Source organism: Brassica napus, unplaced genomic scaffold (assembly GCF_020379485.1).
Source record: "Brassica napus cultivar Da-Ae unplaced genomic scaffold, Da-Ae ScsIHWf_773;HRSCAF=1112, whole genome shotgun sequence".
NCBI classification, from domain to species: Eukaryota; Viridiplantae; Streptophyta; class Magnoliopsida; order Brassicales; family Brassicaceae; genus Brassica; species Brassica napus.
In genome coordinates, this window is record NW_026016819.1 from 1 (window position 1) to 17,614 (window position 17,614).

Consider the following 17,614-nt stretch of genomic DNA (forward strand, 5'->3'; position numbering starts at 1 on the left):
TTTTCATCAAAGAACTATTTCACAACAAGAACATCAATCTCAAACAAAGGTCCAATGGGAATGGAGAGAAGACTTCAGACTAATATCAACATGGCAAAGCAAGCTCTTTCTGAGGCTTTGTCTTTAGACAAAAAAACCATCATCATCACCAGTAATCATACCCCCCAAACATCCCTAGCTTCTCATCAGTTTTACTTGACAATTGTCATGATCCATCCTCTTCTTCTTCCTCTACTACAACAACAACCACCACTACAAGCAACACTACTAATATATATCCATCAGGGGTATATGCCTCAAGCGCTGAGAACATAGCTCGGTTGCTTCAAGATTTCATGAAAGATACACCAAAACCATTAACCTTGACATCCTCATCACCAATTTCAGAGACCGGACCACTTGCTTCAGCAGCTTCCGAAGAAGGTGGAGAAGGGTTTGAAACAATCTTTCTTTAGCTTCAATTCCATGAAGAAACTCAAAATCTGACTCAGGAGACAAACTTCTTCCATGACCAAGAGAGCAAACCCGCAATAACAATGGACCATGATTTTGGTTGATTTCACAAGGATCTCTATCTTTGTTGGAGAAATGGCTATTTGACGAAAACATGGTCGGTATGTCCTTAGAAGGACAAGAAGCAATTTTCTAGAACTACATCAAGTGGAGTATTTTCAAAAAGTGAGGGCTTAATTAGTTAAGAGTTATAACAAGTATTATAGAGTTATAACCTATATAATATCTGTGCTTATTATTGCATTAGGGTTATAGAGTCTTTAGTAGCTTTTTAGCTCTACAACACTCTTTTTCCCTTTTGGTGATGTAATCTCTTTTTCTTATAATTTGTATGTTTCAGAAAGGGTGTATCATCTTTATTTAAGTATGTGTAATGTGTTTGTTCTTTGTGGCTCATATGGGTTATACAAATGTCATTTTGTCAACTGGAAATTGAAATCCATCTATTTGTGCAGAAAATACATCTATAAGACTCAAGTTCTATCTTCAAAGTGAGATTATGTTTTCTTTTTGGATAAAAAACGAGATTATGTTTCTGAACCAAAACAAATATGAAATTATGTCTTGCTAGTTTGATGAGTTTTTTTTTACAACAGTTTGATGAGCTGTTATAAAAGAAATTTCGTGAGATTGATTTATCTGGATTAAGTATCACTACATAATAATAAAAAAACTATTTTTTTTGTCAAAAAATAAAAAAATACTAATTAAAGAATAAAAACATATTATCAATTTTGTCCTTTCAAATCGATCATAATCTCTGAAGACACATGTCATTAAATGGTAAGAGAAAGAGTCCACCTACTGGAGTTATTCAAACTTATTTATACATTTAATTATTTTATATTACGTATTATCCTTGTAATATTGTCTTGACGACTAAAGATGTAATAATGTTGATTTGCAACTGACATAAATATTATTCATTTCACCTAAAATAGGCGAGTTTTCAAAAATAATTCCTTTTAGGTTTTGTATTAAATAAAGTGTAAAATAATTTATAAAATATCACAAATTCGAGTTGGAAACATTTATAAAGACTTGAGAAATATTAGAGAGTTTTACCAAAAAATATTAGAGAGGTTTTGAAGAAATCATAATTGTTTTTTTTTTGCTCTTTTAAATTACTGTATGGCTAAAAGCTTGGGAAATAAACAAAAGGCACGTTTGGATATATTTTTTTCAAATATATAATCAAGCAACCAATGCATTTAAAAAAGTAATTTAGATTATACTAAACTATTAATGACATCATTGTATTACTATACAGTTATAAACTTTGTAATCCATACAAATCCACTATGCGTACATAACTATAGGAGGCAAAATCTGGTGGTGGGCCCTGGAAGGAACATTGAAAATACAGATAAATAACAACAAATATGTTAAAAGAAGAGAAAATAGTATTAAATGCTAACATGTGAAGGGCTTGACTTGCGCCTGTGAAACACAGTGAGCAAGCTGGTCTGACTTGTGAACAGTATGCTTTTGCCACCGAAGACTCCCTTTCGATTATAATTAATTTCACACTCTCTCCAATTTAAAGTTAAAACTAGTAGTTGACTTCTTCGTCTTACTTATCTCGGACGTTGACTTGGTTGATTAAGACCGGACTAGTTGTTCAATCACCGTTTTGGTAGTATAAATCAAAAGCTTTCGGATAAAAGCTGGACTAGTTATTCAGGATATGGGTAGACTTGAGCTTTGCTGGCATGTGGAGTTTGATTCTTCTCCTCTCATGGGATCGACATGGTAAGTGGACCCTTTTTTTACAGTAGACTTTTAAAACCGCTCCATGGTATTTGGGCCTATTAAAGGGCCCACTCATTCTTTATCAAGACAAAATGGGGCATGGGCATCGCCTCATGACCCATCATATTATATTTAATACTAGTTATAATATTTGTTAAATGTGTGTATTTGTCTATTTGATATTTATGAATAAAACTCATTACGTTTCTTAAAACAAATCAAACATAAATAAACAAAAACGTGTAGTGATAATATAATATGCAAAAGCTTTAGAAAATGAGAATACAACATGAACCAAACCGATCAACAAGGCTTTATAGGTTTATCAAACATTCACTAGAAGCATTAAGCAAAATTGGCTGGATAAAATGTAATAGTGACTGCATCAATCTTACTCATTACAAACAAGAGATTTGCATGTAGGGTAAATAGATAAATATATTTTCATAGTTATACATCATACATATAATATTAGCTAAAAATACAGGTTAACGACATATTTTCACACCATAACTATCATATAGTAACAAATGTACACAATCTTTCAACTTCAGCCTAATTGTACACAATTTAAGCATAACAACCTATTACTTACTCCTTATCCCGAAAGATCAAAACCCGTTTTCACACAGACCGAGATTTAGCTTGTTTTAATGGTTTATGACATTAACTGATAGTAAACCAGTTGATATTGGTACAACCCGATCCAAACGAAGATCCAAATACAAATCGATTAAAATCTGACCCGAACCCCTAAGAATCCCCCAAATCGATTTCATCCTTTAAGACCCTAAAATCTAAAAATTCATAAAAGAGATTTGATTTCCACAGAGACAAACCAATAAGAGGTTTCGATTCCCACATACTCTCTTTATTCCATTTTGCCTTCCCTTCTTTACACTCATCATTGTCCTTAAGCTTTATCAAATATACAGGGAATGATATAGAGAGAGAGACTCAACAACAGAGAGAAAGAGACATAATTTTCAAAATTATACCTGACTAAAGCTTCAGTGGAGGAGCAACATTGTTCTTCGCTATTCCATTTCACTCTTCGTCGTGATTTGTCGCGAGCGAGGTAGAGAAAGATGATTTGGGGATTTAGGTTTTTTGAATTGGGTTAAGTCGGGTCTCGGGTCGGTTTATAAGATCCAATTATATTTGGTCGAATTAATCCGGTTTATATTCTGTAATCGAGTCGTTTTAGGTTTAGTTAGGTTAATTATTAGCTAGGTATATGTATTAGTTCATTCTTCAAAGTTTAGATGGAAATGAGTTTCGATCTTTCGAGATAAGGGGTAACTAGATTTTGACCCGCGCAGACGCGCGGGTGTATATTTTAAAAAATATGTTGATATTTGTTTTTCATGTAATTATTAGGATTTGGAAAAATGAATCCGAGGAACATAACCGATACCGATCCAAAGATATAGTACCAAACCCAAACATAAATTGATTAAATATTCTAATTATTCAAAATTTTGTTATTTAGAGAACCGAATCTGATCCGAACCGAAGTATTTGAGTATCCGAATTTATCTAAAAATAGATTTATATACTTATATATATTAATTATTTTTAGATTTAACGTATATAAAACATCAAAAATGATACTTTTAAATTGGTTTAAATACTTGAAAATATATATAGATAGTCAAAAATAAATATCTGAAATAGTTAAAGTATACTCAAATCACCAAAAATACTTAAAATAATTATTGATTTCGTATCCAAAATTTTAAATCAAGCCAATTGATATGTTAAGCTTAAGTATTATGACATATGTTATTCAAATTTATACGTAATATATTATTTTATTTATACATTTTGAGAAATTTAAAATATATAATGATTTAAGACTTTAAAAATAATTTAAATTAGTTATCCAAACCCAAACCAAACCCGCAAAGATCCAAATCGAACTCAAACCAAAATTTAGAAACATTCTAATAAGGCTGAAATCTTTGACCCCGAAAACCCAAAATACAAACCGATCAGAACTAAACCCGTATGGGTATCCAAAAGCCCATCCCTAGTCATTATTATATATCGTATTTTATCATCATATAATTAATCGTATTTTATATGTACCATCATATAAGTAATCATATAATTAATAGTATTTTATACATACCATCATATAAATAATTACATATATTATATTTTTAAAACTTAATATGAAATATGAAAACCATAATTTGAGTTGGTATTTCAAATTGGGCTTTGTATTATATTTTTCTTATATATATTGACAATATTTTTTTATAGTGGTTATTGAAAAATAGTTTAGTAAAAATCTATTTTTGAATATATGTATATTTTTGAATCAATTTTTGATATAAATCAAATTTGAATTATTATTTTGATTTGAAATATGTATATAAAGTTTAAATTTTGTTTTATGGTTAGTTTAGAAAAAAAATTTTAGGGAATTAGATTGACCCATTTTGGTATATTTTAAAAGTGGCCTAGATAACTTTCAATTTAAAAAAAAAACATAAGCCCATTACTTTTTTCTTAATACTAATATCCTTGTTTTTAAACAAAAATATTTTTTTAAAAGACTGCAATCAATGTTTCCAAACACTCCAAATTTTTAAAAGTCATATTCAAGTCTCCAAACACTCCAATTTTGTACTTGAGTTTTAATAAGATAGATGGGTTGTCATACTTAAATTATATGCAATTACGCCGAAGTTAAAAAATTATGTACAATTATTATTATATGATAGTTATGGTGAGGAAATAGATCGTTAATCCTTAAAACACACACACAGTGTTACATCTATATGCTGGTAAGCAGAAAGGCCTAGCTCTAGTCAATGCAATGTAAATATCACTGGTATAGAGATTATAGATGGCTACTGTATATATCCCTGTATATATAATAATATCAAGAAATACTAAAAAGGAAATTAAAACCATATACATAAATTTATTGGTGAACAATCTTTACTTTCTCGTCTGTAAGAACATAGACACAGAAACTTCCCGTGTTTTGTTTTTGTTTTAATCTCAGTTTCTTGTTTTGCTCTGTTCCAAGAACCGAATAAACAACAAACAGCTACTACAGACAGAGAAACCAAATCCCTGGATGATGTTTTTACTTTCCTCACTAGTGATCAAGACTATATATAATCATTGCGGTGCAGCTTCAGGTTGGTGTTGTTGCCCTTGTGGACTCGGTACCAGCTCAGGTGCTACAGCATAGTGCAATCCTCCTCTGCGTTGTCCTCCACCGCTGTGTAACATAAACGCAACTTCTGCAGCGGCCAGAGCCGCTGCTTCCTGATATTCACAAACACAAGAACATAAGAGAGTAAACATAAGCTTAGACTAATGTGTGTGGAGTGTGTTATTTTACCTGTCTTTGTCTACGGCGTTGTAATATACTGATGGCCCAAGCCATGATGTAACACGGGAGGAGAAAACCAGCAGCACGTAGCATGAAAAGCTGTCCGAAACCAAAGGGAGAGAGAGAGAGAGAGTAAATACTATGACAAGATATTTTTTTTTCAAGAAAAATTAATTTAAAATGGTTTGGGCCTCATCATGGGCCTTCAGGCTCAAAACATTCAAAACGAGAGATTATTTAACGGTGTAGCAAGAGATGTTGCTTACAAAGAAGAAAGCTGATGGATCATCTTCTTCGTCGTCTGAGTTGTTGTTTGAAAGGTTCATAGCGTGTCTTAACAACAAAAGTGCCATTAACTGCCATTTCAACTCTCAATAAGTTTCAATTTTTCAACAAAGAAATGTTATAAACAGAACATTAATGTGGGGGCTTACGATAAGTGCAGCAGAGCGAAGAAACGCAGTTCCACTAGAGTTAGAATCAGCATACTCGTCATAGTCCGCATCAAAGAAGTGACGTTCTGCAGCCGCCATTGCTAAAATGCGCGGATCGTTCAAGTCTAAGGGAACACCATTAGCCCAATCTTCACTGCATAACACACACAAACATAACAAACGTTTCTTGAATAAAATAAGATTTAGTTATATGAAACCACAAGAGAGATAGATACAGAAAATGTTACCCCATATCGATAATGGTATCATCAGGTGGTGGAGCTGTGTAGCCAGGTTGATAAGACTGTTGTTATCATCAAGGGAGAAGAAAACAAAGATCTTAGTAATTGCAATGAAAATGATTATAATCAATGATGACATTTATTTTTCTAAAAATCGGTCTAGGCGGCTGCAAATTAGACCCAAACCAAACGATTTTTCTTAAAAATATTATGTTGATTTTGTTTTTTTTTCTTGGGCATTTTGGTCTAGACGCCCGCATAATCAATAATCTGATATAAAACGTTTAACCACCGCCTAGCGATTTCTTGAACATTGATTATATATGTTTACCTTGTGGCATATCTCACAGATGGTGTCGCCTTTCTCATTACACCAACGCTGAACACACTTCCTATGAGCATACTAGATAAAACATAAAACCAAAGTAGTTCAGTTTTCAGGTAGAAATGTACTGACAAAAACACAAGAACAACTCACCTTCAAGCTGCCGCTACAAGAACATGGAGACTCGAGGTTCTTAACAGAATCCTCTTCTTGGCAAATACGACACTCAACTGATTGAATAAGCGGCTCCTCTTCATCAATGACGTGTTCTTGCTCGCTTCCTTCCTTATCATCTATAGGTTTAGTAGTGGCTTGAGCTCTGGAACATTCTCCAGAAGATTCATTGGATCCTCCCTCTGAATTAAGGTGATCAGATGTAACGAGACGGTCGGTACATGAACTCAGATGATCTGACATCTCTCTCACACTTTACCCTCAATGCTGAAAAAAAACGTTGACCTGTTAAAAAAAAACAAGAAAGCTCCCAACAAATGTTTAGGATCCAATCTCAACCATGAACACGAACGAACGAGAGAGAGAGAAGATTCGATCACAATTCAGAAATCAAAATTCTCAATCGCAGAAACAAGCAACCGTAACCCTAGAGGACAGAGAAGATCAAAGATTGTTATTGTTACCTGATAGAATATACTCTAGAATCGTAGAAAGAAGCTATCTATCGATGATTTTTTGAAGGCACGAACAGCTATCGAACGAAACTTTGGTACAAAATGTGTTTTCTTGTGTTGATGTTCGGTCTGAATGATTTTCAGATAAGTATATTAAATGTCTCGAAGCGCGTGTTTACTGTACTATACGTTTTCAATACACAAACCGGAGCTGTGGATGTTGACGGTTTAACACGGTGCGTCCGTTAGAAGGCATTCTCAGAAGAGTTGAGTTGATAATAATCTATCTCACGGTACTCTCACCTACTCTCAAACCAAACGGTAACGGAGTTACTTTCTTGGTTGCTATCAGATATTTCATAATTTTTTTATTTTGTATCAATCCTGGTCACAATCAAGGTTTCAAAGAAACCAATTTAATTAAAATAATAAATAAAGATCTTGTATTTATTCTTAACTAGAAAATACAAAAAAAAAATCTAGTGAAATCAATAAATGTAGATAATATATAACTTTTTTTAACAAATAAAGATAAAACTAATTAATTTTAGGTGTTTATCAATGAATTATTCATTCCAATAAAAATATATAAACCTTCTTGTGACTTGAATATCTAATGCTTAAATGAAAATTTCTAAAAACATTATAAATGAATAAATTAACTCTGATAAATGTAAATTATATTCTAATATATATATTTAAAAAAATAACTGTTAAAAATTAGCAGCAAGTTGGAAATTTTTATGAACTTTTTTTTTGACAACTAAATTTTACCTTTCAAACTCATTAACAATTAACATCTCATTAAAAAAAAGAAGCTAATTGTAGAATTCTACAGAGGGAAATTAGTAAAGTAGTATAAATAAACAAACAATTAACAAAACCGGAATAAACCGGTTCGGTTCAATCAAAAACCGACGGTAATATATAAACACGCCGCTCACCTTATTTTTAGTAGGAGGACACTCGACCTAAAGCTTAAACCCTAGCAACCATAGAAAGAGAGAAAAGGCGAAAGCTTAACAATGGCTGAGCAACAAGAGATCGTAGCTTCCGCGCCAGCTGAACCAATAACAGACATGGAAGTGGAGGCTGCGGAGAAACGCGCGAGAGAGGAGACGAAGGAAACAGAGGATGGAGGCGAATCCAAGAAGCAGAAAGTGGAAGAGGAAGAGAAACCCAACGGGTCGGATCCGGTTAAGCTGGGTCCGAAGGAGTTCGTTACCTCTGTGGCGATGTTTGATTACTTCACCAAGTTTATGCACTTCTGGCCAACTGATCTCGATGTCAACAAGGTATGTAGTGTTGATCTTCTTCTTGTCTTTTTGCCTTTTTTTAATTGTAAAGTTTCGATTTTTATTATGTTTGTTGGGTTGTTGATATTGGGTTATAATAAAAAATTGAAACTTTACAATGAAACTCAACTTGTTTAGGAAAGATGATTTATCAACTGTGAAGTGTGTTCCTTTGTTAGTTCTTAGTTTGATTACTGCTGGAAAGTTCTTTGCAAAAATGTCTGTTCTTTGTCGGTTTTGATTGAGTTTGTGTTGTGTGTAGATACTCTGTTTTGTCTCTTATTTATTGATTGTTAATAACATTTGTGCACAAATAAATAAATAAATAATAACATTTGTGGTTGTGGATGATGCAATGTGTTTAGGAAGAGGATAATAATACATGATAAAAATCGTGACTTTGTAGCCCAACTGAAACAGATTGGGAAGTGTGTTCCTTTGCAGATGTTACTTTGATTACTACTCGAAAGTTATTTGCAAAAAAAAAAAAAAAAAAATCTTTTATATATATATATATACATTTGCATGAATAGGAAGTGTGTTCTTGTAATTTTCTGAATATTGGTTAGACAACAGAGGTTAAGTTGATGTATACTGTATGTGCTTGTTATTGCAGTTTCTTTGGAGGTTATAACTAATTTGTTACATTTTTCAGTATGAACACATGGTGCTGTTAGATCTGATCAAGAAAGGCCATACTGAGCCTGACAATAAGATTGGAGGAGGGATCAAAGCCTTCCAAGTAAGAACCCATCCGATGTGGAAGAGCAGGTGCTTCTTTTTGGTTAGGGAAGACGACACTGCTGATGATTTCAGCTACAGGAAGTGCGTTGATCACATCCTCCCGTTGCCTGAAAACATGAAAACTCCTGGGTCTAACGGTAATGGGCACGGTGGGGGAGGTCGCGGTGGGGGAAGAAGAGGTGGACGTGGTGGTGGTAGAGGTGGGAGGTTCAGAAGATGAATTTGCTTGCTGACTCTTGTTGCTTTAAATTGAAATTTTGAAGCTTTTAATGTTAAGTTTTGTTGCTAAAAACTTATTTAAGTTATGATCTTGTTGAAATGCTACTGTTATTTTCAAGAGAATGTTTGTTAGTTTATATCACCTATATTGTTCAAAAATCAGAAGCAACAGCTTGTCTTTATGTTTAGAACTTGAGAGGGCTGGTCTCTATATGTTCATAACTTGAAAGGATAATTGTCTTTGGGCTTCTTTTGCTAAACGAAAGTTTTAATGTTGAAGATAATTATGGGCTTCTAGGCTTGCTTCTCATCACAGGGTCTCTATATTTTCCTCATGTGAGAATCTCAATCTCTTTTCATTTGTTCATTATTCTTTTGCCTCTTTGTTTGGTCATCAAAGTAAACTAAAAAGTTATTTGAAAATGTAACAGAAAACAAGTCCCAACCACAGAAACAGCTTGTTTTATAATAATAAAATTCTTTTCAATATTGATAATGAACATACTGGTCTATACAGTTAACTGATAATCTTAATTAACTTATTGATAATGAACCTATTGGTGTACAAAATCTTCTCATATCAGAATCTCTATTCAAAATTGAGGTGTTGATCAATGAATCTTCTCAAAAAAAAAAAAAGCACAATTTTTATCTACTATAAAATATCATACTAGGTTCATTTCATCAATTACATCTATTTAATTGTTCACATTATCTATTAAATATATAACATTTCTAAAAATTCTTAATAATTATAAAGATATTAATATTTGAATAAATATCTTAATTATTTAGTGTTTTATTTATTATTTGAATAATTATCTTTATTGTTTTAGGGTTTTATGGTTTTCTTATATATAGCCGTTTAGGCTTAAGATTGTATTCAGTTTATGATTTGAATTAATAAAAGTTAAGAGATTTCTCTTTTGTTCCTTGTTTTCGGTAGATCATTGGTGATCTCAACGAATTTAAGAAGACATTGTCTTAGGCATTCTTAGACTAAATAAGATCTTTGTGATTATCCTAGTTTTCCGGGTATTCTAAGAATCAACGGATCTCTAGTCCTATCTTACAAAGCTTCCGCTACATCAGGTGGTATCAGAGCTGCGTCTCTTTGGTTTTTCAATCGAAAAACGATTCTGGATGTCATGGTGAGTATAAGCATTTATTCTATCATGGACGAAAGTCCTTTTGTTGTGAGAGAAGAGAACCATGAGATCTATCGAGAGATCTATGGTGATCCAATCTATGATATATATGAAGACGATGTCCTTCATATTGACTTTATTTTCATAGAGGGTTCCATTGAAATTTCGCGTGCAAAGTTAGGGCAAAATCGTATTTGTGAAGATTTTCTGCAGAATCTTAATTATCTGTCAGGTGCAAATTTTGTGCGAAAACGGATTTGTGAAGATTCAAGTTACAAACAGATCAGTGCAAAAATCGTGCAAAACATGCTATTGAAGATTCGAGGAAGAGTTTTTCTTGGAAAACGTTTTGGATTCGAAGACTACGATCAAGATTCGAGGACGAATCTTTTCCAACCCGGAGAGAATGATGTAGATAGATATTTAGAATAAATATCTTAATTATTTAGTGTTTTATTTATTATTTGAATAATTATCTTTATTGTTTTAGGGTTTTATGGTTTTCTTATATATAGCCGTTTAGGCTTAAGATTGTATTCAGTTTATGATTTGAATTAATAAAAGTTAAGAGATTTCTCTTTTGTTCCTTGTTTTCGGTAGATCATTGGTGATCTCAACGAATTTAAGAAGACATTGATCTTAGGCATTCTTAGACTAAATAAGATCTTTGTGATTATCCTAGTTTTCCGGGTATTCTAAGAATCAACGGATCTCTAGTCCTATCTTACAAAGCTTCCGCTACATCAATATTAGATCAATTTTAACTGTAGATTAAATTTTATTTTTAGTTATTACAAAACCTGTTGAGAAAAATATAACAAAATTTTACTAAATAATTAAAATATCTTTTAAATTAATGCATGATTAATTTCGTAATTAGTAGTATACTAATATTATTATAAATTAATTTTAAATAAAATTATATTACAAAAATAAAAATTAATTAATGCATGATTAATTTTAAGTTTTTGATTGATGAGTTCTCACCTTCTCTCATGGAGTAGGTCGATGAGACTATAAATTTTATAATTATAGTATATATTATATTAAAATAGAATTAATATATGAATTAAAATAAAAATTATATTAAATTGATAAATTAATATAATATACAAAAATAATACGATTTTGCCATCTTTTTAAAAATATAATATACTAAAATTAATATAATAAGAAATTTAATATTGTTTTATATCCGTTATATTATGACAGTTTTGTATCAGGTCATAATATTGATTTGTGACATAAAACAAAAAGGGTTGTGAACTAATCTACTTAAAATGATACGCAATGGTGGCCTTCCTCTAATAGGTTTGGTTTTAAGACGACAAACTGAAGAGCATACATTTGTTTGGCCAAATCCAGAAATTTCAGTATTTCGAATCTTCTCAACAAAAGTTTTTTTTTAATGGTACGTGATGGGTGCTGTTCTCGTCTTCTATCCCGAGACTCGAACCTGAGATCTAAGTAGCCTTTTTCTTACAAATATGTTACATATATTCAACGAATGGAGAGCCAACAACTCGGAACTCTTGAGTTTTATGCTTAGTTTTTCTTTTTTGTAAACAAGTTTTATGCTTAGTTTGTCCTTTGTTTGTTTAAGATAATTCTTCTTAATACGGGGACTAAATTCTTAGAAAAGTTTATTCTATGGACACATCAAATCCGAGAACCCATGGGTTTAGGAGAAAAGTAAAATATCATACGCCACTAAAATTTGTGGCTGGAAATCAAACTAAAATGCTGACGTGTAATCCAACTTCACTTTTTAAAACGTATCAAAATCTCAAATCTCCCGATTCCAAACTAAAATTTTCCAATCTACCAAACTCTAAGAAAAAAAAAAGAGAGAGACAGAGACCAACAAAAACGCTACTAATAATGCTAGAAAGTAAAGATCCAGCAATAAAGCTCTTCGGGATGAAAATTCCTCTTTCATCAACAGTTTTTGAGGCTGAAGAATATGAATTATCCGCAGAACAGGTACTGATTTTTTCGTTCTTAGTTGTCACAGAGATGAATCTTGAAGAAAAAAGGTTTTGGTATTTTCCTGGACTTGAATGATATTCCTTTATATTAATCATATTATAGTAGTTACGTACTAGCTAGTAAAGCTAAACTGAAAAGTGGATTCATGTGTGTTTTTTACATCGTGCACACAAAAAATAAGTGTGTTTTGTACATTTTTCCATGTAATGCAAAGCTCAAGGTTCATAACTCTGATGAATTGGTACATCTTAAGACATTCCTATCCTACATGTGACGTCTCTGTTCTGGGCTTCTGTTTTTTTTTTCTTTTTTGGTGAACTTGAGGTTGTAGTACTCTTTTATTCGATGACTTTTCATGACACGAAAAAGCACATTCTTTTCTCCATAAAATAATCATATTTTAGTAAAAAGTATTGCCTTTTTTCGTTTAATCAGCCAATAAAGGTGAGACAGAGAATTTAGGTTTAGGTAAAGTGTATTCTCAGAATACTTTTCTTTTTTTCCACCAAAGTTTTATCTAGAACCTTCATCTTCAGATAGATACTCATTTTAGATGATCATTTTTATTATATGTTTAAAAAAATAATTATCTCTTATATTCATTCGTTTTTTTATAATCATGTTCCATTATCTTTGGCTCAGAACCAAAACGAGACATTAACTGATCAATCGGACAAAGAAAAAAACCTAAAGAAACCAACCAAGATTCTTCCATGTCCAAGATGCAACAGTATGGAAACGAAGTTTTGTTATTACAACAACTACAACGTAAACCAACCTCGCCATTTCTGCAAAGCTTGTCAAAGATACTGGACCTCGGGTGGGACCATGAGAAGTGTCCCTGTCGGAGCCGGACGACGCAAGAACAAGAACAACTCATCTTCACATTATCGTCACGTCACCATCAATGAAACAAACGGTCCGGTCCTTAGTTTCAACCTCAGAGATGATCACAAGACTTTAGAGAAGAATAACCACAAGCCGGTTGATGATTCAAGAACACGTAACAACGAAATGAACGGTTTGCGTTGTATTCCTGGTGTTTCATGGCCGTACACGTGGAATCATGGTTTTTACCCGGTTTACCCTTATTGGAACGTGCCAATGGTGTCTTCTTCGCCTTATTCAACTCCTAATTCTACTCTTGGTAAGCATTCAAGAGAGGAAGATGAGACGATCAAGCGAAAACAGATGAATGGGTCTGTATTGGTTCCTAAGACTTTGAGAATTGATGATCCTAATGAAGCTGCAAAGAGTTCTATATGGACAACACTTGGGATCAAGAACGAAGTTATGTTCAAAGGGTTTGATTCCAAGAAAGAGGTTAGTATTAACAAAGAAGAAACAGAGACTTCTCTCGTTCTCTGTGCAAATCCAGCTGCGTTATCAAGATCAGTTAATTTCCATGAACAGATGTGATCCTATGCATACTATATATCCTATATGTCTAGATATGGTTTACATATTTTTTCGACTTTGTATTCATAGGGCTTTAACAGTTTTTGTTCCATTTACTTTTTTACTTTTTAGTCTTTAAGTTTGAATTTTTTGTTGTAAGAATAAATATCTTTGAAGAAATATTCGTTTTGACCGTTATTTGCACTATACTTCGATTAGACGAGCTAACAGTAAAACTGTTACAAAATACATGAGGTAGACATTACTTTACACACGAGTGGATAACAGGATAAGATAAGATAATGAATAAAAGTAACATTTTCTTGAATTTTACCTCGTTTATGCTATAAGCCACTAATAATGTTAACGGGTGTGGGTGGGCACGAAAAGACAGCACAAGCTTAAGACAGCGATTTATATTTTTGTTAAATATAGAACAAATTAAAAACAAGTGTAGTATTAGGGTTTATCAGTTATGGCATTGGTTTTTCTTAAGCTTGTGTTTTTTGTTTGGAACACTCTTCTTAAGCGTATGTGTAATCGTTCTTTACTTCGTAAATGTTGTATTGTTTTAGGTAATAAATCTCCGAGTTTTGTTAATATATGTATTTCTCAGATAATTTGTTGACCAACCATATGAAAACAAGTTTTTTTATCGAACCCCTTTTTGTTAGGAACCGACCTGATATAAGTTTTTTAGATTAAAACGAAGAAAAATAGACAGTCTGAGTTTCGTTAATGTGTTTGAAAAAGTTCATATCATTTGTTTTCTTAATTTCATTTCATTTCCTTTATGAATACTTACGCTGGAAAGGATGGTTCACACTGCTTTCCAGATTTATTTTTTTCTTTATCAACTTACTTTACCAAAAAAAACTTTGTTCTGGTATCTGATAGCAACTTAGATATTTTGGACAGCTCAACTAATATAAGCCACAAATGTGATAATCCCAAACCATTTTTTATTTTCATTTAATAGTAAATGGTGTGGGACACAGTATTTGTTGGCACTGAAATTATAAGAGAATGACAAGTTGCTTTTTAGTGTTTTGTCCCTTTGTTTTGCCCTTTCCGTAAATCCACTTTGTGGCAAAGCAGTTTGTCATTTCTCTAAAAATCCATAGGATATGCAAGTAATTTCAATTGGCAGTTCAATGAAGTTTCTTAGTTTAATTAGTTGGTTAAGAACATGAAAAGGGTAAAATGGTTTGTAAGAGAAAACAGGACTAAATGTTTTATAAACAATTAAGCATATATATATATATATTAATATATAGAAGAAGCAGTGTGGTTTTAACATGGCGATTATACTGTTCTTGATGCCAAATGAGTTTCAACCGCAAACGCATTTTTAGGGCCCAAGGAACACAAGACATGGCTGGCCTACTTTTCTATCTTGGCTATTTGCTTTCTCAAGTCCAAGATGTCATTAAACCACTTTTCAGGAAATGAAAAAAAACTAAACTAAAATTTGCAGATCCTAAACGATTAGATCATTTGTTATGGAATCAAAATACTCACATAAGACCACCGTAATTACCGTCAGTCACCTTAACTCATCAAGAATCATAAGTGAGAGTCAATCCTCCATTATGATTCAAGAAGTAATACTTTATACTTCAACCCACTTTTTCTTTTATAATTTTTTTTTGCAAGAAGGAGAGACTTAACTCTTTCAAGAAAATAAAAATAATTCTCAATTAGTTAAAATTCACTTCTACCTCTTCTTTGAATATTTACAGTCGAGCTCTTTACAAAATTTTATATCTAACCAAGTCTACAGTAGGCGATTTGAATTAGACGACTTTGTAAACCACGTTAGACCATTTCTTTTTGTTAGTAAGGTTTATAATATAAATGTATGAATATGTATTCACTATCTTTTTCTATGATTGTTATTATCATATGTACGAAGGTAAAGCAAATTAATTGAGTGGAACTGACAGAAAACACATTATCGACAGAAAAGAAAATATGATTCGTGTGGAACAAAATAGTGACCATTGAAAAAGATAAGTCCACTTAGAAAGTTGATTAAAATGAAACTTTGGATGAGTAGACTTCCACACGAATGGCTTCTGCTACGAGCACGACTCGTGTAAAGTAAATCGTCTGTTTCACTTTCAAGAATGACCGGACAATCCGCCCTTGTAAATTAAAAATGAGAAAATGACAATTTATTTAACTTTGTTTGGAAAAATTAACATCTTATAAAAGACTTGAAATATAATCATGATTTAACACGCTATAAAGCAAACTATACCATCTTGTGTAAATGTTTAGTGAGTAATATTGCATTGTATAAACCCTTAAGAAACCGTTCTGACTAAAATGGTCTACGCAACTATTACATATGAAATTTTAGGGACATAACTAAGTCATGGACTGAGGACTTTATGCAAAGTGTGTTGTTTTCCCTAAAGGATAAAGGCAGACAGGAAAAGTGTTGCTGAGTTAAAAAAAAAAAAACTATTGAGAAATGTGAAAAGGTGAGCAAAAGAGAGCGCGAAGAATAAAAGTGCAAAGAAGAAAGTTAAGAAACTAAAGCCGCTTTCACATTCCCATTGAGTTGTGGGAATGAAAATACAAACCTCAAAAGAATAAGACATAACTATATGATTTTTTGCCAACAATAATATTATATGATAATAAAATAAAATTTGAATTTTTCTTCTAAGAATCTGAATTTAATTTAAAACAGATTGTTATAGTGGCATCTTTCACTGACAATGAATGCCTCAAATTGTTCCTGTAAACCATGAAGCTAGAAGCTCACAAAAGTATATGAACCTTGATATCCAAACGTTGATTGTTATTTCATAGATTCTGCTTCTTACAAAAACATTTGTTTCTAGCTTTTGATCAAAAACAAAAACATTTGTTAAAGCTTTTCCAACACAAAACTTACTGCTCATTTTGAAAGTTGGTAAAACTTCAAATTTAAAGTATGAGGATGTTCTTCTCCAAAAGAACAACTTCAAACTTAACTCTTAAGTGGAAAAATTTCAATTTTACTACAAGTTTGATACCATTTTCAAATTTATCATTAATAAATTATTATTTTCATAAATACCCTAAATTTGTGATAAAATAACACTAAGCTAATTTTTTAAAATATTTATAGAAAATTTATAAACCCAACCCCTTAATACTAAAACCTTAAACAATAATCACTAAAGCTTAAATCCAAATATTATTATATGTTTGGATTGGTACTTAACTTATGGTATTTCTAACAATTTCTCCTTTTAAAACTGTATATTTTACACTATCTTACTTTTTATTAATAAAAGTTAACAAAAATCATAATTTTTAATTTAGAAATAAAATATATATAGAAATATTAAACACAATATTAATTAGTAATATAATACATTTAATAGCATATTACATGCATTTCGAAATAATAACTGAGTTTTTTATTTTTATTTGGAGATTATAAGCTAAAATTGTTAAAATTTTGTACTTTCGTAGTTGATGAAATAATTTTGTTTTCATATAATTTTTATCTTTTTGTATTTTATCTTTATAATTTGTATTAAATCTGTCTTGTAATATTGGTTTGTATAAT

At 31.7% G+C, this 17,614-nt stretch overlaps 3 protein-coding genes and 1 pseudogene across 4 annotated transcripts; 3 read left to right on the forward strand and 1 right to left on the reverse strand.

Moving 5' to 3' along the window:
* The first annotated feature begins 16 nt into the window (after positions 1-16).
* Positions 17-938, forward strand: LOC125605570 (annotated as a pseudogene).
* Positions 939-5,176: 4,238 nt separating this feature from the next.
* LOC125605566 lies at positions 5,177-7,520 on the reverse strand. Of its 2 annotated transcripts, none has more exons than XM_048775234.1 (8): positions 7,260-7,520; positions 6,775-7,062; positions 6,628-6,699; positions 6,303-6,358; positions 6,055-6,208; positions 5,887-5,976; positions 5,630-5,719; positions 5,177-5,553 (listed from the first exon to the last, which is right to left on the reverse strand). In XM_048775234.1, exons 2-8 carry the CDS (start codon positions 7,036-7,038, stop codon positions 5,404-5,406), a joined length of 876 nt encoding a protein of 291 aa, XP_048631191.1. In that variant the 5' UTR covers positions 7,039-7,062; positions 7,260-7,520; the 3' UTR covers positions 5,177-5,403. The 2 variants fall into 2 exon arrangements, with proteins under 2 accessions (XP_048631191.1, XP_048631192.1); XM_048775235.1 differs by having other exon boundaries at positions 6,775-7,080; positions 7,260-7,503.
* A 665-nt stretch (positions 7,521-8,185) lies between these two features.
* On the forward strand, positions 8,186-9,645 carry LOC125605568 (protein EMBRYO DEFECTIVE 514-like). The gene is made up of 2 exons (XM_048775237.1): positions 8,186-8,545; positions 9,201-9,645. The coding sequence occupies exons 1-2, from the start codon at positions 8,276-8,278 to the stop codon at positions 9,507-9,509; spliced, it is 579 nt and encodes a 192-aa protein (XP_048631194.1). The 5' UTR covers positions 8,186-8,275; the 3' UTR covers positions 9,510-9,645.
* A 2,736-nt stretch (positions 9,646-12,381) lies between these two features.
* On the forward strand, positions 12,382-14,241 carry LOC125605567 (cyclic dof factor 1-like). Its single transcript, XM_048775236.1, has 2 exons — positions 12,382-12,639; positions 13,288-14,241. Exons 1-2 carry the CDS (start codon positions 12,397-12,399, stop codon positions 14,062-14,064), a joined length of 1,020 nt encoding a protein of 339 aa, XP_048631193.1. The 5' UTR covers positions 12,382-12,396; the 3' UTR covers positions 14,065-14,241.
* Positions 14,242-17,614: the final 3,373 nt, after the last annotated feature.